We start from the raw sequence: 15,305 nt of genomic DNA on the forward strand, positions 1-15,305 counted from the left end.
TACCATTACCTAAACCCATCAAATTCCACAAAAATACAATTCTTCACTCGAATCTGTGAGCATAACTTTTATCTTCCACTTTATTTCGTTTTCAACAACAACTAGTGCGTTGAAGCTTTTAAATAGTGAAAGTTTCTGATTTTTCTATCATAAAATATATGAAAATTGCACTCAACGGCCATAAAAATTTAACAATATGCCAACTAACAACAAAAATCTAACAACTATTAAAAATAGATGCGTTTATGGATAATCTGTGACTGGCTGTAGCAATAACGATTAACATAAATTAAAATCTACAAAAATACATACAAACTATAATTTAAATTGAAAACCAAAAACTATATTATTATAATAAAACTTCAAAATTCTTAAACTAATTAAAAATATTGATTAACTTTAACAGTTTCAACCGTTTTTCCATATTTTGAATGATCTCAAAAAAATGTAAAAACACTATAATTAATCATAAAGACGTCGGTCAAGAAACACTGCTTAATAATCAAAGTATACCAAAAACTTTAGAACACTAATTCAACATTACAATAAAATAACAAATAAATGTGCACTAAATTCTTTGCTTGGACTTTGGATTTTTAATGATCCATTCCATCTAATGGTAACATTTCATTTTTTTGTACTTTTAACAACTCGAAATTCATTTATAAGAAGATGATAAAATGTAATTCTTCATGTAATTGCGAAATTTATTTGACATAGGAATATTTATTTGTAGATATCGAAATCACTGGTAAATAAAGAAAGAAAAACATTCATCTCACATTTCTTCAAAGAGATACCAATCTCCAAACCACCAATCTCATCCCTCCTTGCCGACATAGAAAACTCATTGTTCTTGTAAAGAGACATAACATCAGTCTTAACAGGTCTTCCCCACCCGAAATCCGACCCGTATATCCCAAATTGGTTTGATCCTGTAACAGTCACATTCTGTGTATCCAATTTCATATTTTTTGTTCCATCCTCATACACTTCCCATATTGACTCAATGTTTCGTGAACCCAAACCTCTAACCGAATCACTTAAAATCTCAACTCCGTTAACGTATCCATCTTTTCCTAGAAACGTTGTCGCTTTGTATCCATTGAAATCAATTGGTAAGACACAATTCCCAAAATATGTCAAAGGAACCGGTGGATCTAACCGGTTTCTGAAATCAGCAGCATACATAAACCGAACCGGTCGATTCGCGTCTCCTCCACACGACTTAACCATGCAAGTCAACACATAAGCGTACGAGACTACGAACGTTGATAAATGAAGATCGGACCGGGTTGACTCGTTCTTGGCTCGTTCTTTAAGTTTTTCGATATCCACTTCCGTCAACTCGAGCGTGACCCGAACAACGTCGTTATCGATCTCTTTAGCCGGAGGAAGCGTTAAGGTTCTTGCATAGTCTTTCTCCTCTGAGATATACGAAGAGAGCTGAAAGATCTTTTGCTCGAGTCCGGCCGGAACATTGATGACCGTACGATCTAAAACCGTAGGTAGATCAAAATCTTGAGGTGTGGTTCCGTGTTTACATATATGAGCCCAAGATTTATGAAACTTTGACGCAGTTTTGCCGTCCATGACGACATGGTGAACTGTTGTTCCGATGGAGAAACCTTGGTTTGGAAAGAGAGTGATTTGTAGAGAAAGAAGAGACGCTGAGTCAGAGGAAACTTGTAACTCGGGGACAAGAGGACGTAATTCAGTCTCCAGACGAAGTTCTTTGCTAGAGATATAAGAGAAGTCAGCTTCGGACTCGACCACTGTGAGAGAGACAGTGTCTTTGGGGAAGATGACTATGTGTGGTTTAGGATCTTGGGGGTTCCATTTGAGGTGACCGGAGAGTGGGAGGAAGTGGGAGAGGACGAGGGAGAGGGATTGTTCGAGTTTGGGGAGGATGGAAGAGAAGAAGGAGTCACGAGATGACTCGGTGAGTTTGTAGAAGGTAACTCGCTCTATGGGATTGAGTTTTAGCCATAGTAAATCAAAGAAAGTGAGTGGGAGAACGAGTGGTTCGACTGAGTTAGTTACAAGGCTGACTCGAGAGATCTTGATCACGTTTAAGGCCATCGTTGACGGAGACAATCTCACTTGGACTCTTTTTTTTCAGACAGTTTTCAAACAGACTACTGTTTTGGTGTGCCAAATAAACATCTATTCACTTAATTATCAAAAGCATGGGAATAAAATATGACAATCCCACTACCATATGAAAGATGCTTTTGGTAGGTAAAGATGTTTTTTAGTTATATCATACTGCATTTCAAAACAAAATGATGCAAAAAAAATTCCTTAGACCTCAATGATTAAAAGTTTTAGGTGATTACAATGTTATGAGATTTTCCATTACCTAAACCCATCAAATTCCCTTTGAATACAATTTTTCACTAGAATATGTGCGCATAACTTTTATTTTCCTCTTTGTTTCGTTTTCAACTAAAACTAATGCTTTGAAGCTTTTAAAAATGAGAAAAATGTCAGAAAAAATTCCCAGTTGTGCAAAAGTATTGAAAAACAAAATCTTCACCTTACTAGGTGATGAAATATATAATCAACTTTCGTTCATTTCTAATTAAATCATTAAATTTTGTTGGTTTCTTAGTTTAATAGTGAAATTTAGCACTTTGCCAAAATAGTCAATTAGTCATCATGAATTTGACTAACGAAATAAATTAACATAATTAAGTCTCGGCTGAAAATCTTAATAAGTGAACGTAGATTTCAACAGAGACGTAACACTGTTAATTTATTTCGTCATGCAAGCTTAACGACGTGACTATTTTGGAAAACTGAACAAAAGTTTACGATTAAAATGAGAAGTCAACAAAACTTTACGATTTAACTGAAAAATCAGCAAAAATTGATTATATATTCCATTGAAGCCAAAGTTGGGGATTTCTTTCAACATTTTTTCACAGTTCAAGATTTTTCCGACATTTTTCTTTTTAAAAATAGGGAAATTTCTTTTTGTTTTTCTATCATAAAATATAGGATAGTTGCACTGAACCAGCATAAAAATTAAATAATATGCCATCAAACCATAATTTTTTTAATAACTATTAAAAATTTGTGACTCTTTCACAGCTTTCACAGCAGTAGCAACAATGTTTTACATAAAATATACCAAAAATACATACTATGTATAATATATTTTGAGAACCCATAATTATTTCCTCTAAAAAAATTTCTTCAAATTTGTTAAAAAGTTTTAAGAGATTTACAACATTTGAATATACAAAACATTTTTAATAGTTATAAATATCTTTTCATTTAATTTATATATATATATATATATATTATGTATATAATATTTAAGAATCTGTTATGATAGTGTTTAACAAGAGAAAACAATTATTTATTTATTTTTAGTGAATTATTATGACTAATGTAGATAAAAGGAATTTTTTAATTTTGGCGGAAAAAAGCTTTCAAAATATTTAGTTCAAACAAATATATAGATTTGTAGCAGTATAAAATGATTTGCGTGATTGTTGTTAAAAGCTAACAACCGTAACCGCCTACAAAACATAATGTTTGCTGGTAATTGGCGAAAAACCAATCAAGCAAATTTAAAACATGAAAAAAACAAAATCATACATTAAACAGTGGAAATTGGAGAGATTTGAACTAAAAAAAAAAAAATACATTCCCCATCAAAATTAGAACTGACACCTCCACAATTATTAAACTATCCAAACTTTAAAATATATCTCGACTAAGAGAAATCAAAACCTCTTCATCGATATTCTCTTTCAGGCCTCCTCCGGAAATGATCACCTCTTATATCTATACTAAGTTTTCTTCATACTAAAAAGTACATATTGTCTTGCATCATAAGATGATCTTCTTAAAGAGACAAGTGCATATTCACTCGTTCAAGTTAGTAGAAATCCGACTTTTCTTCTTGGGATGGAATAGAACACAATCTCTCTTAATAATTCATTCAGATTTATGGTTTTCGGTAGGGATGTTAAAGATGGGTAAAAGTCCAGTGGGAACCCGAAACCCGCTTAAAATTTAAAGCCTAAAGATCAATGTATTGTTAAAAATAAAGTAGGCTCAAAACGAGCGGATCTTATTTACGTAGAGTTGTATGTGGGCTTTACCCTGTCGGGTTATGGATATCCATGGACTTTTTTCCTTCTAAACTTAATGTACTAAAACGACATCATTTTTTCTCTCCTAAAATCCCTAAATCCCCAAATTTGGTTTCTCTACGTGTTCTTCTTCTCTACCAATTTTAATTCCTAAATTTGATTCATCTCTATCACTCTCTCTCTTCAATTTGATTTGTGATAAACCCTAGTCTCTAGGCTCCGAAGCTCACTCTCGCCTCTCTAGGATAAAAAAACAGAGAAGAAACTCAGAAACAGAGCATTTGGGAGGAAGAAAACGGACCCAATTCCCTTTGACCCACCGGTTACAAGAGTAGTCATACCTTGAAGACTCCACCTGTTAATATCCATTGTTGTGTTGTGTGTGTTACGACACTTAGTCACTATAGCCACAAGTATAATCAGTTAGAATGATAAGTTTAACTAGAATCTAACCCGTGGTACACCACGGAGCAAATATTTTATTTATATATATAATAATATTAAATTTTACCGTTTTATATTTAGTATTAAAGTTATATTATTTTCTATTAATAGTATAATTAAAAAAATTAGTGATGATAAAAAAATAAAATAAATATTTAACATGTGTTATATCAATCCAAACCCGTCTCCTTGTATTTCATATCAATCTAAACCCGTCCTGTTATACTTCTCGTCTCATGATATTTTAATTTTTATGTTTAAATATTAATAATGTTTCATAAAATTAAAATATATCAATAATATTCTTTAAAAATAATAATTGTTTTTGACTTTAATGTAATGACATTCTTTATAAATTCTTACTTTACTTCAAAAATACTTCAAAAAGGTACTACAAAAGTACTTCAAAAAGGTACTTCAAAATTTTTAATATATATAATGTTATGTTTTGGTAAAAATTATTATAAATAAAGATTTAGTTTAATCATAATTTGGGATTGATATACAATACTTGTGTTTTTGACTATCTATTTTTTATTCTAATAACCTAAATTTAGACATTTTGTTAATCCTACTATATTATTTGGGAAGTACATTTTAAATGTAACCTTAATTTTTGTAAGTAATTACATAGGTATGCCATTAGAAATAAAATTTTAAAGAGTATCTCTTTAAGGATTAAAAAGTCAAATACTAGTTTAATTAATTAAATTTAATTAAAAAACGAAATACATTATTAATTTCCAAAAATAATAACCAATCAAAATCAACATATAAGATTTGATATCTAAATTTTAATTAATTTAATTTAATTAGAAAAACGAAATACATTATTAATTTCCAAAAAAGTAACCAATTAAAATCAACAAATTATATTTGATATCTAAATTATCATATTAATTTTTTATTAATTATTATAGTTCATTTCTCATCTTTATATGATTCTATTTTTGCGGAAAAATAATATCATCATTATAAAAAAATAATTAGAGTTTTTTCCCATATGTCATAATTTGAATTTTTAAAAACAAATATAAACTGTTCAATACATAAAAAAATATTATAACGGATAAAAAATAGATTTAAGAAAATTTTCTACTGAGTAACGGGTCATAATTTGAAATATTTATATTCAATTTCATACATATTATATTGAAAATTTATAATCTTATATACTACAATAATTAATAACATATTAGATGTGATTCAATTTTTAATACAAGTTGAAAATCCTAGAATTGCATGTTTAGATCGATATTAATACAAGATGGTATACTACAGGTGAAACTCTTAAATTAACAATCAAACTACAAGTGTATAATCTTAAACACTAAACAATATAGATAATATCAACAAAACATATACAACTCACAGTTTACTATACATTTAAAATCAAATAAAATAATATCAAATATTTTTAAATCATCTTTATAATAAAAAAATTTAGTTTAACTAAAATATATACCGCAGGTTAATATCTAGATTATAGGGCTTATTGGATCTAAAGACGGATCATCAAAGATTTCTTAAACTGAAGCAAAATATATTGAATATTCAAATATCTATCTGTTACCAAATTATAAACAAATAAGTCAATTTAATATTTTATATACGAAATCAATTAAATCTTAATCACATAAAAATTAGCACAAAAAAGTATTCATCAATTAAAAAAATATCAAATCTCTGTGTTATATAAGTTTTGATACTATATTCGAATAAAGTGTAATATACCTTTTCAATTTGTATTCTTTAACTAACTTAAGCTAACTAATATATTTGCTAATCTTATACCTATCAAAACCGACTATCGTTTCTTATCTCTATAGTATTTTTGCAAGACTTTTTTGGTGGATTTGGATAAAAGTGCATTCGGGTCATATGGTACATTCTCCTATTAAATAAATATGGTGCACTCCTATGTTATTATCTAAAATATTTACATTCTAATTCAGAGTCATATCATTAATAAAATTAATATTAATAAAATTAATATTAACAAAATAAATAGCTTTTTGGCAAGACGGATTTGGAGGGACGGATTTTTGAATCAACATTAATAAAAAAGTAAAATATAATTAATCCATCGTTTTAATACGGGTTAGATCTTTAATTTATTATTTTTTAAGACCACTAATATTAAACATATCAAATCATCCTAATTTAGAAAAGATTATATAAAACCAAAAATGTAATGTGGTATGTATAATGTTACTATATATAAAATTAAACTATAGATATAAATGTATTAGAGAATGATACAATTTGCAAAACTTTTCTATATAAAAAATTATTCTTAAATTTTAAAAATTACTATTTTAAAAAAAAATCACGGGACGGTAAAAAAATTACAGAACGAGTTCTATTTTGGAATTGGGTTATATGGTGGATGTATTTGAATCAATATTTATAAAATTTTAAAATATTATTAATATGCTGTTTTAATAGGGGTTAAAACTTCAGTTTTTTAACAATTATCTCATGGATTCGTGGTATACCGTTACTTAATAACAATTATAAACTGTATAATATAAATATTTTATAAAAGTAAAATTTGCAAGTTTTAATATATACTACTTTTAAAAAAAAAATCATCCCACGGGTTACAATCTAGTCTATATTATTAATTGGGAAGCATTGTGTGATTGAAGGGTAGTTTATAACTAATTAAATAAATTTTTTACATAGGTAATATAGTAATTTAACAACTAATCCAAAACACATTAATGAGTTTAATAGGCTAACAAATAGTATGGATCTTTTAACACACACGCAAAATAATTCAAAAATAGAATTCATGTTTGAATTGATTCGACTAATTGTATTTGACTACCTTGCGCACCCAACTTTATTGTTCTTCATGGATGTACTTTGAAAAATATGCATAGATAATCATATATTATTTATATAAATTTGTGTTTGAACTATATAATATAAATCGTATATAGTTACAATATGATACGTACAAACATATATATGCAATATGGTTCAGTTCATATGGTCACATGGAAGCTCAACTAATATAATTATAGAAATCTGTTTCGAATTAGATTAGTTTGTTATATAAATTATACGGAGCATTTTGAATTAGATTTGTTTGTTATATAAATTATAAAAATCTGTATAAATCTAAACTAATATATATGGTAATCATTTAATGCTCAATAATATCCTATTCGTTTGTTGTAAATTCTAACAACACGGAGAATATTGTAGCAACATGAATAATCATTTAATATTTCTAACAATTATCATAACTCTAAAATTTTGGATCATTCTGAAAGTAAAAAACCACACACACGTTTTGAACAATCTCTTTTTACTAATACCATTGCTTATACAAAAATGAATGTACTTGCTTTGGTCACAGACCTTGCTAACGTAAAGCCTTTCAAAATCGAATGGAAAAATCCAAGTTAAGATTTTGTATTCATGGACTTAATACACGGAATACTCAGAAGAAACCATGGAAATGATCCTACCTGATAAAAATGTAAGTATTGATTTTCGTTTAAATCTAGGTTATATCAGGATTGTATCTTTTATATTATTAACACAATTGTATTTCACTAATTTACTAATTTACAGGGAACTTTGATACATGCTACTATTAAGAAACAACATATGAGAGCACGCAAAACCAAACTATTTATATAAATAAAACACTAATAAATGATGCAAAAATTGTTAAACTTTAAATAACTAAAATTTCTATTCAAATTTTAAAACTAAGAAACAGAAAATAAACGTGTAAACCAAAGTAATTTTAAGAACAAAAGAAAAATTTCCAATGAAATATTACTATTATGATATCTCTGCTACTATATAATTCACTAACCCAAAATAAAATAAAATCTTAACTAAAAGTTTTTGCAAAAAATATTGTTTTTACATTACCTTCCATACATCTTATTTTCAAATATTATGATAACTGATAAATTTATGATATATATACTATTATATAATTCACTAACACAAAAAAATTAATACAAACTTTTATCAAAACCATATGATAATACTTATAACTCGCATATTGTGCGGTTCACAACATTAGCTATTGTATCATAAATAACAATTATACACTTTTCTATGCACATTATAATTTATATATTACAATATCTTTCACTAAAAAATTATTCCAATACATTTCTTAAAATACGAAACCCCGCACGTACGTGCGGGTCAGAATCTAGTATTATTTGAATCAGCAATATCAACTTAATACATGTACAATTTATTTATGCCAAAAAAAAAAACAAAATTATTTTGTACAATTGCAAATTTAAAACGAAAAATATGGATTGAGATAATTTGGGTTTCAATTTTTTATTACGTAATTAAATTTTTAATGAAAATATTAAAGCATATATTGTAATATAAGATTTGATTCATTTTATTAACTGAAAATAAATGATTTAAAACAAAAAATCAGGGTGATTAATGCTAATTGGAAAGATTTAAATGTTTTTGTGATTTTTTTTTTAGTTTCCTAAACTTTAGTAACATAATAGATTTTATATTTAGATTTAAAAATAAGTTTAGTAAAACAATAAATGTCGATGGCATGCCATTATAAATCAGTGTCAGGATTTATTTATTAAAGTGGCTGCAAAAATGTATATGTAGATGACGCTAAATATAAATATATTCAGAAAATACAGAAAATGAATACAATTTAAAATATATCTCTATATAATTCGAGTACTTACAGATAGTTTCAAAACACATGGATTTTTGGGATTTTACCCACAAGTTCTAAAATCCATTCGAGTTTTTTTAAAATTTGAGATTTTTATGGGTGGGTTCAATTTGGGTTAGGGCTGGACTGTTTTTTTTTACCACGACAACATCCCTAGCTTCCGGAGATGTCACTAAACTTCATGTCCAATTCTGGTGGAAACTTTAGTGAAAATTGGTGGAAACTTGGGCTAATGGGTACAAAGAAGAAAGTCTCATGAATCAAATCAAGACTGTATTGAATAAATTATTTATCCGAAACGGGTCTAGATCATATTATTTCACATCTTACTGTAATGATTGACTTTAAAGAATATAGATCAAAAACCTATAGTATCACACACATAATACTCCAAAATCATTTAAAAATAAAACCAAAGGAATGTTATTTTTATTTATAGAAATTCTAATAAATCACCAAAAATTTATAGAATTCACATAAATCCCACCAATCTAAAATCCACAAAATCTTTGAATCACTCTTTCAATACAAAGTGTGTATTACACATAACTTTTTCAACTTTACATTCAAAATATACACCTAACTACTTTACCAAAATCTTTAAAACACAAATATATGACATACAATGATACAAATATAACGGATAAATCTGCATTAAATTCTTTGCTTGGACTTTGGATTTTTTTTCATGCCCCATCGAATGAATTCAAGATACAGATTTTTCCTTTTAACAACTGAACTCACTTATTTAGAAGACGATACAATGTAATGATCATTTAAATCCAGATTTAACTTTCAATTGTCAAATCCATTACTAAATAAAGAAAGGAAAACAATCATCTCACATCTCTTCAAAGAGACCCCAATCTCATCCCTCCTCGCTGACATAGAAAAGCTATTGTTCTTGTAAAGAGACATAACATCAGTATTAACTGGTCTTCCCCACCCAAAATCCGCCCCATATATCCCAAACTGGTTCGACCCGGTAACAGTCAATACTTTTGTACCAACCTTCATGTTTTTAGTTCCTTCCTCGTACACCTCCCAAACTGACTCAAGACTTCGTGAACCCAAACCTTTGACCGAATCACTTAAAATCTCAACACCGTTGACGAATCCATCTTCTCCCAAAAAGGTCGTCGCTTCATATCCATTAAAATCAATTGGTAAAACACAATTCCCAAAATATGTTAAAGGAACCGGTGGATCTAACCGGTTTCTAAAATCAGCAGCATAAATAAACCGAATCGGTCTATCCACACTGCCCCATGCGCCTTAATCACACAAGTCAACACATAAGTGTACGTGACGAATGATCATTTCTTGTGTCCTTTTTTGGGACAACTAATCTGCAAAACCACTTTAGAGTCTTCATATCCCCTTTGAGTTAATGATTTGTGTTAAGACGAATTTATCCCTGTAATTTATTTTGAATGAATAATTAGAATAATTAATAGAAAACATTTTGAAAAAAAAAAAAACGGAAAAAGAAAAAAAAAAAGCTCGAGCACGAGCTCGACTTCTTCTTCGGGATTCTTCCTCCGGCGAGCTCCGGCAAGCTCCGGCGAGCCGCATTGTCGTTTTTCTCCTCCTGCAAGCTGCATCAATCTACTAAGTCCAGGTATGAAGAGAGCTTCAAAAGCTTTGAATTACATATTTTGAGGATTTTGAGATTCAATCCAATTAGATTTGGGTTATTGTGTTTTAGCACCTATATTAGAAGTTTAAGTATAGATTTAGGCTTCATTTGGTCTGTTAATGGGTAAGCAATTGATTTCACATGCTGATTCATACTAAATTGAACTCAAATCGAATATTTGTTCTTGTCGCGAAAATAATACTGGTCGAACTAGCTATAGTAGTACCGTAATTTATATAGATAGTATGTTTTAATAGCACCAATATTACTTAAACACGTAGTATTTCATATATGTAATAGTATTACTCACACATGTAATATTTCAGAATTAGTACTAGTATTACTGTAAATGTACTAGAATCGGTAATACTAGTAATATTGACTGAGTATGTGTATTGTTTTGGCAGGTTACAATGAAAGAGAACATGATCATATATTTTAAATTCCAAGGTCGCATGTATAATGTGATGATGAAGAGATTAAGGGAGAAGATTACTCTCTCAGTGTTAGAAGATAGGATAATGACGAAGCTTGGATTAGATGCAAATAAGGTAAAATTGCATATGAGGTACAATCCACGGTTGTTCGGAGTAGAGGAAGAAATGAACGTTTGTGATGATGAGGATGTCTTTGTTTATGTAACATCCGCAAAAAATAATCGGAGAAGTGTTTTGGTTGTGGAGGAGATCTCTAAACCGCCCGAGCCGGGGCAATTGCCCGAGCAATTGTCTAGAGTTGGTAAAAGTTCTGTTGGTAAGAACTATACGGAGTTGAATTCAGAGGAGGATGAAATGAGAGTGGATGATGGTGCACTCATCGTCTTATTAGAAGAGGAACAAGGAACTCAACATCAACTTGAGGCAATAGTGGAGGATCACGGGACTCAATATTAACTTGAGGCAATAGTGGAGGATCACGGAACTCAACATCAACTTGAGGCAATAGTGGAGGATCACGGGACTCAAGAAGATGAAACACGCTATGATGAGTCTATGGATAATTCTGATAGGGGGGAACAGTATGTTGAGTCGCCACCTGCTGTAGAACCGGGTATGTTTAAAAAAGAATGGGAAGACGGAATTGGGTTGACCTTACGTCAAGAATTTCCAAACAAGGCGGCATTGCACGAGGTGGTGGATTGAGCTGCATTTGCTAACAGTTTTGGTTATGTGATTAAGAAGTCGGATAAGGAGCGCTATGTCCTAAAGTGTGCCAAAGAGAGCTGTTCTTGGCGTTTACGAGCGTCCAATATCAGTAATACTGATATATTCTCGATTAGAAGGTACAATAAGATGCATAGTTGCACTCGGCTAAGTAAAGGTAGTAGTAGGCTCAGGAAAAAAAACGCAACCCACAATTAGTCGCAGCTCTCCTTCATGATCATTTTCCGGGATAGTTGGAAACTCCGGTTCCAAGAATTATCATGGAGCTAGTTCAGACGAAGTTAGGTGTGAAAGTATCATACTCGACAGCGCTAAGGGGGAAATATCATGCGATTTATGATTTAAAAGGTACCCCGGAAGAAAGCTACAAGGATATCAATTGTTATTTATACATGTTGAAGAAGGTAAATGATGGTACAGTTACTTATCTGAAATTGGATGAGAATGATAAATTTCAGTACGTATTTGTAGCTTTGGGAGCTAGCATTGAAGGTTTTAGAGTGATGAGGAAAGTTTTAATTGTGGACGTATTCGTAGCTTTGGGAGCTAGCATTGAAGGTTTTAGAGTGATGAGGAAAGTTTTAATTGTGGATGCAACACATTTGAAGAACGGATATGGCGGAGTGCTAGTGTTTGCCTCGGCTCAAGATCCTAACCGTCACCATTACATCATAACGTTTGCCGTACTCGACAGTGAGAATGATGCTAGTTGGGAGTGGTTTTTCGAGAAGCTAAAAACGGTTGTACCCGATACTTAAGAATTGGTTTTCATGACGGATAGAAATGCAAGCCTCATAAAGGCCATACGGAACGTGTATACCGCGGCTCATCACGGGTATTGTATTTGGCATTTGTCCCAAAATGTGAAAGGTCATGTTACTCACACCAACCGAGACGTACTCGCATGGAAGTTTCAGGAGTTAAGTCGGGTCTACGTCGTGGCGGACTTCAACCGAGCGTATGACGGGTTTAAGTTGAGATATCCTAAGGCGACCAAGTATTTGGAGGATACAACCGTGAAAGAAAAATGGACAAGGTGTTGTTTTCCCGGAGAAAGATACAACTTAGACACAAGCAATTGTGTGGAATCTTTGAACAATGTGTTTAAAAACGCAAGGAAATACTCGTTAATACCAATGCTTGATGCGATCATCAAAAAAATCTCCGTTTGGTTTAATGAACATCGGATGGAAGCCGCGTCTGGATCTTTAGAAAATAAGATGGTGCCTTTGGTCGAGAATTATTTGCATGATTTGTGGGTTTTTGCCGAGAATATGTAGTCACATGCGACAAAGGAATAGATTATACGGTGAGCTTGCTTTTGAAAACTTGCAGTTGCAAGGTTTTCGATATCCAAAAATATCCTTGTATTCATGCATTAGCCGCTTTCATTAACATTATGGATGATGAAGATCGGAGAAGAGGTTTGGAGTTACATGATTTGGTTACAAAATATTATTGGGCGGAGTTGTGGGTATTGGCCTATTATAGGACTATTTATCTTGTTCCGGATAGGTCGCAGTGGGAAATACCAGATGAAGTAAAGGCGTTGAAGATAGTTCCGCTGTCTAAAAAACCGAAGAAAGGAAGGAAAAATATGCTAAGGTTTCCATCAACCGGGGAAAAGCAGCCAAAACGACAAAGGACGCAAAACAAAAGGCGTCCAAGGCAATCGTGTCAATGATTATTATTTGGGAATACGCCTATCTGAGTTTTTTACTTTGTTTCTGCAGTGATTTGTTGTTTTTATGGTATGGACTTACTATGTAATACTGTATTTCCCCTTTCTGTAATACTATGTCTGTTTCTATTGTTTTTTTGTAATATTGGTTATAACAAGTAATATCATGTCTGTTTCTGTCGAATTTGTGGTCATATTAGTACTACTGGTAATACTAAGTTGGTGTTATGGAGTTCGAATTTGTTTACCTCAAAACTCAATGAAAATGAATACAGTGAGTTATAAACAGATAAAAATGTATTATTAATCATTTATACTTAATTAAGTTAGAAATTTTAATATTAAATCGTTTTAACTTATTTTTAGTAGACTCAATACAACATATCCCTTATACTTTTAAGCTCACTTTTAATATTATCACCAACTTAAAATGAAAAATTCACATTGCTACATATATTTAATTTATAATTGCACAAAATATTTAAACCTCTATATTTATAAAGTTCAATCTAGTGTACTACTAAATAAACAAATTGTAAATATAGGAAATACTGCTAAACATGAAAAACATGGAAAGTAATACTATTTGAGAAATTGGCACTACCAAAACCTTAGAAAATACTATGCTGTAAAAAGGCTGCGCACATGTCAAAAATCTCCAAAAAACGGCGCACACGTGGGGAATTAATTTTTTTGGTTTTCCCCCAAAATTTTTGGCGCCTAACAAATTTTGAGATTCCCTCCAAAACCAAAAATTTCACTTTTTTCTTTTTCCTCTTTCTTTTTCGATCTTTTCTTACAACTTTCTTTCATCTCTCATCTCTCTTCTCCCACATCTCTCATCTCTCTCTTCGACTCGAATTCTCTCACATCTCTCATCTTTCTTTCATCTTTCTACCATGGATAGACTGTGTGAGAGAGACCCCTACTACGATGATATGAAAGTGGCGAAGAGAGCCATTGAGCAAATGGAAATGGTTGCGATGATGGAAGGGATTCCTAAGTTTTGTCCATGCGGTGGTAGCATTGTCGACACTCGAAAGGATGAAAAGAGATACTATCAATGCGAGAAGTTTAAGGTATGTTGATGTAGAGCACAAGTTTTTCAAGTTTGTGTAGATCTAGATCTAGATATATTTGGTATTTCAGAGTATTTCCCGTTATGGTAATACTGCCTAGAACAAGTAATACTGCACAAGTTTTTCTAGGTTTTGTAGATCTAGATCTATATTTGATAAATATTTGGTACTTTGTAGGATGATAGAACTGATTGTATGCACATCCGTAAACTTTGGGATAAGGCTATGGAAGAAGAGGTGAGTAGCTTAAGGGAGAGTGTTGATTACAATCGGAAGAAAGTTCTAAGTCATGAGTATCTCATAGAAGAAATGCAAAAAGAATTGAAAGCCCACCGTGCAGAGATTGTGAACGTGAGCAAAGTGTTATTCCGTAATCCTATGGCTCCAAAGAAGTAATGTGTTATCCTATTGTTCCTTAATCTTATTGTTAATTTGCTTGTAAGACTTTCCCTATGCTTTGTAAGACTTTCTGTATGCTTTGTAAGACTTTC

The 15,305-nt window shown here is 31.0% G+C and overlaps 2 protein-coding genes and 2 pseudogenes across 4 annotated transcripts; 2 read left to right on the forward strand and 2 right to left on the reverse strand.

The window, feature by feature from the left end:
• Nucleotides 1-630: 630 nt before the first annotated feature.
• AT3G29680 (HXXXD-type acyl-transferase family protein) lies at nt 631-2,306 on the reverse strand. Its single transcript, NM_113890.3, has one exon. The coding sequence runs from the start codon at nt 2,080-2,082 to the stop codon at nt 727-729; it is 1,356 nt and encodes a 451-aa protein (NP_189610.1). The 5' UTR covers nt 2,083-2,306; the 3' UTR covers nt 631-726.
• Nucleotides 2,307-9,918: 7,612 nt separating this feature from the next.
• Nucleotides 9,919-10,827, reverse strand: AT3G29690 (HXXXD-type acyl-transferase family protein; the record flags this gene model as incomplete). The annotated part of the gene is made up of 2 exons (NM_113891.2): nt 9,919-10,526; nt 10,764-10,827. The coding sequence occupies 2 exons, from the start codon at nt 10,825-10,827 to the stop codon at nt 10,048-10,050; spliced, it is 543 nt and encodes a 180-aa protein (NP_189611.1). The 3' UTR covers nt 9,919-10,047.
• Nucleotides 10,828-11,304: 477 nt separating this feature from the next.
• On the forward strand, nt 11,305-13,749 carry AT3G29695 (annotated as a pseudogene; the record flags this gene model as incomplete). The annotated part of the gene is made up of 1 exon: nt 11,305-13,749.
• Nucleotides 13,750-14,634: 885 nt separating this feature from the next.
• AT3G29700 lies at nt 14,635-15,210 on the forward strand (annotated as a pseudogene; the record flags this gene model as incomplete). Its single annotated transcript has 2 exons — nt 14,635-14,814; nt 14,992-15,210.
• Between the last annotated feature and the right edge of the window lie 95 nt (nt 15,211-15,305).

This window comes from Arabidopsis thaliana, chromosome 3 (assembly GCF_000001735.4).
Source record: "Arabidopsis thaliana chromosome 3, partial sequence".
NCBI lineage: Eukaryota > Viridiplantae > Streptophyta > Magnoliopsida > Brassicales > Brassicaceae > Arabidopsis > Arabidopsis thaliana.

Coding starts and splice junctions, on each gene's coding strand:
- AT3G29680 (NM_113890.3), bottom strand. CDS start 2,082: ATGGCCTTAAACGTGATCAAGATCTCTCGAGTCAGCCTTGTAACTAAC.